Raw genomic sequence first — 13,092 nt, 5'->3', positions numbered from 1 at the left:
TAGTAAGAATAGAATCTGTGTTAAGAAGTAAACAGAAATTGAGAGTTAGAAAATGAATAGGATGGGTCATTCCAAAAATCAGGGATATTAACCTAATCAGCAAGGTATTGAGCTGAGTGGATCTTCACAGTCTTTTATCTAGCCCACTGCTTCTCCTATAGCCTATATACTTGCATTTGCTATTAACAGCTCTGCACCAGCAAAATGATTCACTAATTCTAATCATCTCCTGTCCCCTCATATCATCCAGTTTTGTCTTTTTTGTCCTTTATGAGACACATTCAAAATTCAGAGAATTACTGGAATTTAGTTTATCAAGCGTCTTCTTTTGTTTTCTTTCTTGATTATTTTTTTTATCCTAAGATTCCTTTTTCCACTAGAATAGAATATTGACATACACTAGAATAAAATATAGACCTACATAAACACATAAAATATAAGCATATGATATCTACAACATATTCTTAAACAAACATGGTCTGTGAAACTGCAAATATTATTTTTAAAGACATGAAGACATTATTCTCTCATTCACTTATTTCTCCTTTAAATCATATACACACATATATAGAGAGAGAGGGAGAGAAAGAAAGAGAGAGAGAGAATATAAGCAATGATGCATTTTAGCTGAAGGAAATAAAACCGCCCACTGTAAAATATCTCACATAAGTCTGAATTATCAGATTGTCTGTGTCTTAGGAAAAAAAATAATAGAATTTGGAGTTCTACATGTGCTTTAACATTTGAATCTGTACATAAATATGTTAATGTTGTATTTTTATATAATTAAACTATCCCTTTCTTTAAAATCAAAGGAATATCTGTAATCAAGGTTTTTATTATATAGTTATGCATAAAATGAGTAGAACAATAAACAACACACATAATAGAAATATTTTTGTTTAACTTTCATTTTTCCCAATCAATGAGTGGATTAATATGATCCTCAGGTTCCTTAGTATCTAGGAAAAAGATTTTCTTCTGATCCTTCATTCAATACTTGTTTTAATCTGTATTTCTCTGGTCTGTATTCATCTATCAAGCAGTTCCTATCCACTCAGAAACCATGAAAATTTGTTTCAGTTTTTATTTTTTCTGTATCTATATCTGTGCTTACCTTCTGAGGAAAAAAAATGAATGCCTATGTCTGTGAGAGAGTCATTATTTTAGAGGAAAAATAAAACATGACTAAGTAAGAGAGTTTGAATGGTTAAAAAGCAAGGTACTATTGGAAGAGTCAACAGACAGAACGACTTTGTGTTATAGAAAGATTCCTGGGTGGTTATTATAGATAAGAAGATTCATTCTTAATATTTGCATTTACAAGATGAAAAGGGGAAATGAAACAATTATCAACAACTTTTATTAGCCTGCCTGGTTATAAAGACTTTTTTAAAAAAATGTCTATATAGTAATAGCCTTTCCATAATATTTGCCATGTTCCTTCACATTATTTAATTCTAGTTGAGAATAAGGATAATATTTTTAACTCATTCTATCCCTTTTTCCATCTGCATAGTAATTAGAATTAAAATAGATCTTTATGATGTAACCAGTTGTTTTAATTCAGCATGTTTGTCATCTACATCTGAATTGTCATTAATTTTTCTGATTCATAGAGTTTTTTCCCAACCAAATCATGGAATTATAGATATTAGAACACAAAATAAATTAATATTTTCTTTTTATTTTGAGTGGCAACAGATTATATTTTTAAATCATTCTCAGAAGAAAGGAAGAGGGGGAGAAAATAGCTAGTAATATTTCATATTTCTTTTCACATAGAAACTTCAAGATCTGGTACTAGAAAAAGTTTTGTACTTATGCTGACACTGAATAGAAAACCACATACTAAGAGATAAGGATTCATATGACTGTTTATATCAATGTAGTAAGTGAGCTAGGTATGTTCATTCTTGTTAGCCTTTATCAAATGTTCAATCAAACAACCTGGTTGAACATTTGACAATTATCTAAACAATAACAACAGGAGCAACAAGAAAATTATGACCCTCCTCCCCCATCCTTGAACAAGTCCTGAATAGAATTAAAATGGTCATCTTAAATCTAGACTCTTTCTCCATTTTGATACCATTCTGTGGAATTTAGGTACTCAGTGAACTACTTAATATTCTAATTTGTGATGTCATCTCAGTTTGACTGTTCCTTTATTCCTTTTTGATTCCCTTTTGGTTATTAGTTCCCATCCTATTACTTTCTTCTCTTAGAATACAATTTTACAAAGCCATTTTTTACATGACTTTCATGAATTGTAAATTGGTGTAATGTTTAGGATTATCTATTATACCCAGATTAGGATATCTAAAATTATATATCCCAAAACTTGATATTTTACAGAACTTAATAGGCTTTCATGGTGATTGGACTAGTCATCTGCATATGGCAAATGGTTTTTATGTTTACCATAATTTTAGCTTTGAAGAATGTATCTTTCCATGGAGGCATTGAGGGAAATTAAGGCCACATGATGAGAATAAAGAAGAGTAGAAATAATTACTCCAAGATATGAGGTGAAGAAAAAGCGAACAATTCTCAGCGAATTAAGTTGAATTTAAAAATTTAGAAAATTATACAGAGGAGAAATAGAACACAAAATAAATCCAAGTTTCATGAAGATGCAAAGTGAGAGAAGGAAGGATTATAGGAACTATTTTATTATAGGAAAAGGAATAAAAAATGTACTGGTACCAAAAAGAAGTAGTCTTCTAACAGAGTGTAGTAGGAGATGGTAGTGACCATTCAAGCAAAAGAATTCCCTGGTGTGTATATGTTTGTCTACACAATCTTTCAGTAATACAATTGTGTCAGGGCTAATCTGATAGTCTGAGCAGTGGGATGGAAATGATCCTGGAGAGAGAGTGAGCTTATAATTGGGAAAGTAGAAGTAAAATAGGCTGAGGATCTGAAAGAAAATTCAAAATCCTAAAAATTAAAAAAAATTCAAAATTTTAGGTATCCCAAATAATTGTGGATTTTGAATACAGAGAAATTAGTATGATTTCAGAAAACGTTTAAATAGATCAGTCTTTAAAATAAGGCCAAAATATGATAAATACCATCATTGTTGTCTCCTTTTTCTTAGTGTACCCTCAACTCACCATGGTCATTTTCAATAACACGACCTCTTCCTCCAACTTCTTCCTCACTGCAATCCCTGGAATGGAACCTGCTACTGTCTGGATCTCCATCCCTATCTGCTGTCTCTATTCCGTTGCCCTCCTGGGAAACAGCATGGTCTTGTATGTCATCATTATTGAGAGGCGTCTCCACAAGCCCATGTACTATTTCATTTCTATGCTATCAGCTGTTGATTTGTGTCTGACCGTCTCAACTCTCCCCACTGTGCTCGGAGTACTTTGGTTTCACGTCTTGGAGATCAGCTTAAAAGCCTGTCTCATTCAAATGTTCTTTGTCCATGCCTTCTCCTTCCTGGAGTCCTCAGTGCTGGTAGCCATGGCCTTTGACCGCTTCATGGCTATCTGTAACCCACTGAAATATGCCACCATCCTCACAGACATGATAATCATGGTGATTGGACTAGTCATTTGCATACGGCAAGTGGTTTTTATGTTTCCCATGATTCTAGCTCTAAGGAACGTATCTTTCCATGGAGGCAAAGAACTTTCCCATCCATTTTGCTACCATCCAGATATGATCAAATACACACACTCTAATGCCTGGATCAGCAGTTTTTTTGGCATGTTCCTTCAACTGTATCTCACTGGCACTGACTTATTGTTCATTCTTTTCTCCTATGTCCTGATTCTCCGTACTGTCCTGAGCATTGTAGCTCCCAAAAAGCAGCAAAAAGCTCTCAGTACCTGTGTCTGTCACATCTGTGCTGTCACCATTTTCTATGTGCCAATGATCAGCTTGTCTCTGACACACCGTCTCCTCAACTCAACCCCAAGGATGATCTGTAGCATTTTGGGCAATACTTACTTGCTCTTACCACCGGTACTGAACCCTGTTATTTACAGTCTGAAGACCAAGACAATTCGCCGGGCTATGTTCCAACTCCTCCATTCAAAAAGAGTGCATGGGTCCAGCATGTGAAGGCCCATATCAAAGAACAGCTTGAAGGAGAGAAATTGCCAGTGTATTAATTATGCTTAATGGGAAAGATGATATGGGTCAATGTCATTTATGTTGCTGAGACTGTTCCAAGTAAATTATAGGAGAAGAAAACAGTTACTCCTTAAGCTTATCAAAATTTTTGACCCATCTTATTTAGTATCATGAAAATTTTGAATTACTAAAAATTCAAAACCAAATAATTTCTGTATGTATCTTACAAAGATTCTAAATATATGGACTCATGAGCACATTACATTGGTCAGTTGTGCATGAAAAGATTTTTATTCCAGGTGAATAACTATCTGCTTAAAAAATGACAAGTTTTAGAAAGTGTGTATACAAATCACAATAATTTTATATCTGCATTTAACTAGACAAATGTATTTATTTCTGTGTTAATATTTTCCAGGAGTCAATGAGAATATTTTTCCTTGAGCTGATAAGTCAAAATTGTATGTGTGTAAAATGATACACTCATAGAGATGTTTAAGTTAAAACTGGGAAATGTTTATACACTAATTTCAGTTCCAAGTGTGACCTCTAGAGTTCCATCTTCTTACATATACACTCCTGGATTCTCTAGACTAAATACCCTTTCTCTCCAGCAAAAGTGAAGCTTCTCTAGTTTCAACCATTATTCCTATACCTCTACAGAGTTCAATATATAAAACCATTTATTTTCTTTCATTAATTTTCCCATGACTTACCTGTTTTCTGATTATACCATGCCCTGCGGTGTTTACTTAACTTTAGCAGAGCTTTTACTTAATGTACCTGAATCCCCTTGAACCCATTCTCATTGCTACTTTAAACTTTTAAATAGGATTTTCTTACTACTTTAATTAACAATACTTGTTTTTTTGTTGAAGTAACCTCAGGGCATGATGTGAAAATTTTCCTAACTTTTCTTTCCCACAGAGTAAATTAAAACAAACAAACAAAACTTTATTTCTACAAAGGATAACTCATGTCTAGGCACAGTAGACTCAAAATATACTATTTGTTTATTAAATTAAATTTAATTTTATTTAGTCATTGTGCAGTCAAATGCTCTACCACTGAGCTAGATAGCACAGTGGGTAAGGCATTTGCCTTGCGCATGGCCAACATGGCCGACCCGGGTTCAATTCCTCCACCTCTCTCGGAGACCCCAGCAAGCTACCGAGAGTATCTCACCCGCATGGCAAAGCCTGGCAAGCTCCCCGCGACCTATTCAATATGCCAAAAACAGTAACAAGTCTCACAATTTGTTGTGAGATGTTACTGGTGCCTGCTCTAGCTAATCCATGAACAACAGGACTGTGCTACAGTGCTAGTCATTGTGGTTACAATGTTACTCATGACTTGATTTCAGACATGTGATGTTTTAACACCAATCCCTTCACCAGTGTCTGCTTCCCTTATCAATGTACCTCCTACCCCAATTTCTCTCGTCCACCAACCTGCCTCTATGAGAGACAGTTTTCTTTAAATGACTTTTGGTACTATGTTTTACAGTACTGTTACTAATAAGGTTTCATACATAGCCCTCTCCCATCTTTCAGCACTGGCTCCTCCTCCCGCCTTCAGGTTGAATACTGAGCCCACCATTGTTGACCCAGCAGATACTCTTATCCAAGGCACTTATCTCCTTTCCTTACAACCTCGTATTCTTGGCAGATAGTAAAGAGCCTTTCTTAACTCCAGTTTGTTTGCCTCAGATTTCTATTTACCTAGTAAATGCATGATAAAAATAACTGCAAACTCAAATCTTAATTTTTTTATCTCCTAATGAAAAGCTATATCCACTTATAATTTATAGTTAAAATCATTTGCATGGCTTCTCCTATATATTGTATATTCAAATGCCTTTGATATTTTTCTGGTGTTTCTTAAACAGGTGTGCAGCAATAAACAACATTTTAAGTGGATAAAAACCTGTGTATGTTCATTCAGAAAGCACTATAAATGAAGACAAAACACAGATTTTCTGGTTTTAAGACCAGAATTATAGCCAGAAACTCTCTTGTGTTTATGTAGCTGTGGTTATGTCATTATACCTCATTATAATGTAATTAAGTATTTTGAATTTCAATTTTACACTTTTTAGCTGCTGCTGAATAAATCTAGTTGGTTTTCTATCACTTCAACAGGATTAAACACAACTATAATGCAAAAGTACAGAAGACCCAAATTCATTTAACATACTTAGAGATTTTTCTGATAATATTTTATACACATATCACATAATATCTTGAAGTTTTGTCAGTATGATGACAAACACAGAAAATATTAATCAGTCACAATCCCATTGACTAGAAACTATATGTGCACAAGTGCATGTTAAAAATTAGGATGTTATTGTACGTTGAAATTCACTGCTTATTTGCTTGATATTATTTGCTATTCTCTATCAAACAATATTTATGCTAAACTTGACTTTTTTCTAGAAATTGATAATTTCCATTCATTTATTTTTGTTCACTTATACTTGGAGCTGTAAGTTTCATATTTTACTTGGTGATGCAGTTATTTACTTGTATTTTTCATCATCAGATTGTAAGCTTCTAGACATATAAACTGACTCCATGTAAGTCACCTCATTGAGATTTTATCTTTGGCACTCTGTAATCCCCCTTCTTGTGTTTATATGAAAATGTGCAGAAGCATATTCTCCTCCTTCGATTTAGATATTCTAAGTTATCTTTGACAGCATAGGTCTGTTTTATTCATTAATGCCTCTAAGCTCAAATGACAAATACTATATTGACAATTATTATTCTAAAAATAAATTTTTATCTGTAGTCATGTGAGTTTCAATAGCACATGTTGTTTCTTCAAACTAGAAAGAAATTTTGCATCTATTATCAATTCTTCCCTAACTTCTACATGACTCTTCTATCCTGGTCAATTCAGAAAAACATTTCTTGAAACTCTTTTCCCCAAACTAAAGAAAGATATAGCTCACAGTTTTATCCTGTAATAAATCTTTACAATTTTTTTTGTCTTAAAAAGCATTAGTTTTACTTGAAAACCTGCAAATTAGACTGTGTGCTAAGTAATGTTGCATGCTTCATAGAGTGCCTGTTGGAATGACTGGGTACTTAGAGACGAAAATAACTTAAAGAATTATTCCCTCGTTGTTTACTAAAGTTCCAGTTCAATCTAAGATATTTGCTAAACTTACTGAATGAGACACCTGTATCTGTTATCTTCACATGGTCTGGGCTTTCTATTTTTAAGTTCCTGGGTCCAAAAAGAAATAATTGACTGAAACTTATTGACAAAATATAGGAACAGGAACAGTAAAGAAGGAGATAGAGAGGGAATGCCAATGGAAGTTATATAATCTTTTATGACTTAGCTTTGAAAATCTTATAGGGTCATTTCTACAATATCTAATTCATTAAGGCAATACAAAGTTCTTTCAAGTTACAATTGAAGAAGAAATAGATTGTAATTCTTAGATAAATGGCAAATTTATGAAAGAGAATGTAATATTAATAATATTTCTGGAGTAATTTTTTGAAAAATACAATCTATCACATCATACTGCATTGTATTCATTACCTCTCCCAACATATATCAGAATAAGAATCTTGTGAAATATATTTTCTCTGTATTAGTGGAAATAGTGCCTCAAAAACCAGCTCTAGCTAGCAGCAAAAGGCGTGAGTTATTCGATCTCTGATCTGTTTAGTCTTCACACTATAGACAATGGGGTTCATCAGGGGAGGGACTAGAAGATACACAAAGCCCATGATCACCTGGACTATATGAGGTGCCTGTTTCCCAAAGCGGTGGATGACAGACAAGCCAATCATGGGTGTGTAGAAGAGGAGTACAGCACTGATGTGGGAAACACAGGTGTTAAGAGCTTTGAATCTCTCAGTCCTAGAAGCAATGGACATGACAGTACGCAAGATCAGAGCATAGGAGAAGAGAATGAGCACCGAGTCTACACCCACTGTGGAGATAATGACAAACATGCCATAGATGCTATTGGCTTTGATGTCTGCACAGGCCAATTTCATCACTTCCTGATGGAGACAATAGGAATGTGAAAGGACTGGGGAGTGACAATAGGGGAACCTTTTGAGCATAAAGGGCAATGGGAAAATTAGAGCTACACTGCGCCCCAGGGAAGCCAGACCAATCCTACCAATGACAGTATTGGTGAGAATGGAAGCATAGTGCAAGGGCCGACAGATAGCCACAAAGCGGTCAAAGGCCATTGATAGTAGCACAGAAGACTCCAGGAAAGACAAGCAATGGATGAAAAATAACTGAGTAAAGCAGGCATCATGTCCAATATCTCGTGCACCAATCCAAAAAATACCCAACACAGTAGGGAGGGTGCAAAGAGAAAGACCCAGATCTGTCAGAGCCAGCATGGATAGGAAGAGGTACATAGGTTCATGGAGTGAGGGCTCTGTTTTAATGATAAAAAGAATCGTACAGTTTCCCAGGATGGAGATGAGATACATAAGGCACAATGGGATGGAGATCCAGATGTGTAGGTGCTCTAGTCCAGGTATGCCACTCAACAGGAAGGTAGAGGAAATGCTGCTGCTATTTTTAAAGTATTCCAGTGTCATTGTGGTAAAAGAAGTGGGAGTTTGGGGATATGGTTGCTCAAAAATCTCTGAAATAAGGTGAAGAAATGCTATAGGCTGAACCTGGAAAGAAATTTGAAAAAAGCATGAGACTCAAATACATCTAGAACTTTGAAGTTCCTAAGGAAATCATTGCTTCTGTTTGCAGTTCCGCTGAACTTTTTTTTTTTTTTTTACAGAATGCATTTTAATCTATTTTATCCATGTATTTTTGTCTCAGTGTTTTGATGAGAAAGTAAAGACCTGCAGGTATAAAAGGACTTGCTAAGGTTATAAGACTGCTAGAAACTAAGATAGTTAGTTGGATATATTATGTGATTCCTTCATATTTTCACTCACCTCTGACCTATCTGGAAAGCATAAATCAGGCTTCCTTTCCCTATAAGCATTTCAATAGGCTTGAAATTTTTGGAAACTATGATGGAGTGGAAGTAAATTCATGGGAAATCAAATTGTTTCCCTCTCATGCACTGTGTTTTGTTCTATTCTACCACTATAAATCATAACTTTTACTAGGATCTTTAATTTTATATCAACAAATCTCAGTTCCTTTAATTGTTCTCCTTGTCCTTCTGGCTAAGATGTAAGAGTGTCTTCACTATTTTTATTGGCTATACTTACCTTTGCTGACTCAATTTTCCACTTTCAGGTATTAGTTGAGAGAGAAGCAACAGGACCATGCTCACACACCAGTCACAAATCAAACAGAGTCCATAGACCAAAAGGCAATGGTACTGGGAGTGTTCATTTGTCTGTATACAAAGAAATAAAAACTCAGGAGTAAAATATTACCAGGGAGTTCTCAGACGCTAACAGATGTCTTCTAACTGTCAGAGTAATGATCTTTCATTCCTAACTAATAACTCTACTAAGTATGTAAACTCACAAGAGACAAGAACTTTACTTTGTTTATCTCTGTAATGGTAGTGCTTTGGATGTGACTTGGTTTACAGGGTAAGCTAGGTAACATTTTCATGCGTAACTGAAGATTTTTTTATTTAGTTAGCTACTTTTATTTGATACATATTTTATTTCCTTAAAATATTCTATGAATTGCATTCTATTGAGAGTATTTTGTTAGGCCACATTCACTAGAAAAATACTCAAAGTTTCTTATTATTTGAGAAGTTATCAAAACTATAATTAATTATCACTTTATACTAGAATGATCTGTTGCTTAAAGATTTCGAGAGGTAGTGATACTAAATATGTGGAGAACAAAACAACAAACCCTGATATACTGTTGGTAGAAGTGTAAATTGGTGCAGTTCCTAGGCAATTATCCAAAGGATATTAAAACATTAATTTAAAGATATTTGTATTTATATGTATAAAATATTATTTATAATAGCCCAAATCAGGAGTAGAAGATAGTCTGTCCGTTAACAGATGATTGGATAAAAAAAAGCTTAAATGGACTAATAGTCTACAACTCGAAAAAAATAAAATTGTGCTATTTGAGACAAAAAAACTAAGATGATGATGCTAAGTGAAATACTAAGGGAATGAAAGACAATTACCAGATGAGTCAACTTATATGTTAAATAAATAATGCAAGTAAAATGGCAAAAAAGCTTTTAGATTGAATGAAACTTACAGAAGTTCACAGTAGCAAAAAGGGAGGAGCGGGGAAAAGGTAGTGTCTTTCTGGTTGGTGAGATGATATTGGAACTTTGGTGGTGGGTATTGTGAGTGGTGGGTATGATGGACAAGCACATACAAAAACAATAGACTATACTTCTGAAATTCTACAATATTTAAATTATTTATTTCAAAAATTGTTAGATAAAAAATGAAGAAGAGAGAAAGAAAGAAAGTCCTAGTCAGACTGTCTGAGCAGAGCACCAGCAAATAAATGTTCCTTTGATATGTCCTCACTCATATTTATGTATTAACTGTAGGGTCTGCTTTTTATATACTGAAAACTCATTTGTCTGTAACCTTGGAACCTTAATTGGGCACAAAATACAGATATATGTTATAGGTTTCTGCTTCTGAGAACAAACTGAAATGTAATAAAAATATAAATAAATTTAAAAACTCAAAAACAGTTATTAGATAAAATTAACATTTTTAAAGATCAATAGATAATAAATGGACAGAACTGATCATCACTGTCAACTGGCAGCAACTAGCATGAAATTAAGTTCTTAATAAGCTTTCAAAAAAAAAGTGCTGACACATTAGCTGAATAAATAAACATTCTAGAGAGATATATCAAAGCATATACAATGACATTTTCTTTCTTGCTCAGTGAAAATAATAGTCAGTGTCACTAACTCACTTGCAGATATGGTCAGATTGACTTTTGTGCTGTGTTCCTCAGCTTCTGCTTTGGCCATAAGAAGTGGTCATCACATTATCCATCAAAGTGAATTCAGAAGAGCTGTGACAAACTTCAAATTACATAATGGACAACAGCATAACTAATATAAACACTAAAGCAGAAATGTAGTACTTCATTGTGACAACAAAGTAAAGTGGTGAAGGGAGAACTTAATGAACAGTTAAGAAATATGCCAGAAATATTGCAAAAGTAAAAGCACTGGGAAAGCCTTGCAATGGTGTATTCTTTTCTCATTTTCAAATGAGGAAACTGAAGCTTTGAGAATTTGAAAACAAGCCTAAAGGCAGTCAAATAGTAGTAGCACTGGAAAGTAAACTTAAATTTTTTAGAGCTCAAAGGAATGTTTAGAAAATTTGGAAACTTTATGGCTAACAAATTAGGAATTTTTTTAAATTGAAAGTCTGAAATAGGCAGAGATCAAATAATAAAAATATTATTAATCAAATAGAGGCATTGATTCCTGCTTTTCTTTTGCTTTCAAAACTCTCCTTGAAATTATTTCTGTTTCACATTTAAAAGAAACTTGGAAGATGAATCGCACTGTCGCACTGTCGCACTGTCCTCCCATTGTTCATTGATTTGTTCGAGTGAGCCCAGTAAGGTCTCTATTGGTGAGACTTCTTGTTATTGTGTTTGGCACATCAAATACATCATGGTTAGCTTTCCGGGCTTTGCCGTGTGGGCGAGATACCCACGGTAGCTTGCCGGGCTCTCCCAGAGGGGCGAAGGAATTGAACCCTGCTCGTCCAGGCTGGCTGCGCGCTAGGCAAAGATGAATCAGAGAGAGGAAACTATGAGGACAAATTAAAGGGGGGAGACCTATGAGGGAAAACTGAAGGTGTGAATGTAGATTAAAGAAAATCCAGGATAGTGAAGCCAAGAGTTATCTGATTGGAAATGATCAACTCTAGTATGTTTATCAAAGAAAAAACAAAAACTTTATAAAATAATTTTTCTAACTGCTTCTTATTTAAAACTCTTTAGAGCATTTTTTACCAGGATGGGTGATGATTGTATTGTTCCTGACCAATACAAAAAGCAGTTGTACAGGGTGGGTGGGAAGTTTGTAAATTTAACAAATAGCTTTTCTATCTCCCATTGACCTGGTTGAAGACACTGTAGCACTGTCCTGTTATTCATGGATTTGGTTGAGCAGGCCCAGTAACGTCTCCATTGTGAGACTTGTTACTGTGTTTGGCTTACAGAATAGTCATGAGTAGCTTGCCAGGCTTTGCTGAGCGGGTGAGATACTATCGGTAGCTTGCTGGGCTCTCGGAGAGGGGCTTGGCCGGCCGGCCGCTAGCAAGTCAAACGCCCTATTGTGGTGCTATTGCTCCAGCCCTGGAGGGAAGTAAGGAAGTTAATTAATATGCTTCTAATTACTCAAACTTTGCTGTGACTTAGAAAAGTATCATTTTGCATCATAGACAAGGTTTTTATCTTCCAGAGAATCACAGTGCATCTTTCTCATCTTGTTAACTTTTCTTTCTTTGGTAGGAGGCTTTTCTGTAGTTGTTCTGTTTGGGTCTGGCACCAAGTAATGCTCAGATCATCTTCCTCTCTATCCTCAGGAATCATTCCAAGTGGGGCTTGGGAGACCATGGACATCAAGCTCAGGCTGGTCACTTGCAAAGCAAGCCACCCTCTTTTTCTCTGGCCCTTTTCCTGCAGTTCTTTGTAGACCCAGGGGCAATTATGTGATTTTTTTAACCCGGCTATGTGAATCTGACAGCTCAGTGCTCAGGGCTGGTGATGCATGCTGCTCCAGCCTTGGTGTTGGGGACCATGAGCACTACACTCAGCAGTGCTGGGGATTAAACTCAAGGTTTTGTACCTGCAAGGCTCATGCTCTAGTCCTTTGAGCAACCTCCCAAGCCTCACACACCTTTGATTTTTTGTTTCTTGAAAACAACTCCTGATTCTTGGAAGGATGAGTCTGTGATTTAGATGGTACACTGCTGGGTCTGGAGATATAGCACAGTGGGTAGGGAATTTGCTTCGCATGCAACAGATCAGAGTTAGATCCCTGGCAATGCATATGGTCTGAAAGCC

The 13,092-nt window shown here is 35.3% G+C and overlaps 2 protein-coding genes across 2 annotated transcripts; one reads left to right on the top strand and one right to left on the bottom strand.

Moving 5' to 3' along the window:
* Positions 1-3,117: 3,117 nt before the first annotated feature.
* Positions 3,118-4,077, top strand: LOC130025475 (olfactory receptor 51T1). Its single transcript, XM_056116411.1, has one exon. The coding sequence runs from the start codon at positions 3,121-3,123 to the stop codon at positions 4,075-4,077; it is 957 nt and encodes a 318-aa protein (XP_055972386.1). The 5' UTR covers positions 3,118-3,120.
* Positions 4,078-7,733: 3,656 nt separating this feature from the next.
* Positions 7,734-8,675, bottom strand: LOC130025349 (olfactory receptor 51G2). Its single transcript, XM_056116306.1, has one exon. The coding sequence runs from the start codon at positions 8,673-8,675 to the stop codon at positions 7,734-7,736; it is 942 nt and encodes a 313-aa protein (XP_055972281.1).
* Positions 8,676-13,092: the final 4,417 nt, after the last annotated feature.

Source organism: Sorex fumeus, unplaced genomic scaffold, assembly GCF_029834395.1.
Source record: "Sorex fumeus unplaced genomic scaffold, SorFum_2.1 ptg000030l, whole genome shotgun sequence".
NCBI lineage: Eukaryota > Metazoa > Chordata > Mammalia > Eulipotyphla > Soricidae > Sorex > Sorex fumeus.
The sequence above is the reverse complement of the archived record's forward strand: the minus strand, read 5'-3'. Positions and strand labels throughout refer to the sequence as shown.

What these genes read in the sequence shown, in the direction of transcription:
- LOC130025475 (XM_056116411.1), top strand. Translation starts at nt 3,121, where the DNA reads ATGGTCATTTTCAATAACACGACCTCTTCCTCCAACTTCTTCCTCACT.
- LOC130025349 (XM_056116306.1), bottom strand. Translation starts at nt 8,675, where the DNA reads ATGACACTGGAATACTTTAAAAATAGCAGCAGCATTTCCTCTACCTTC.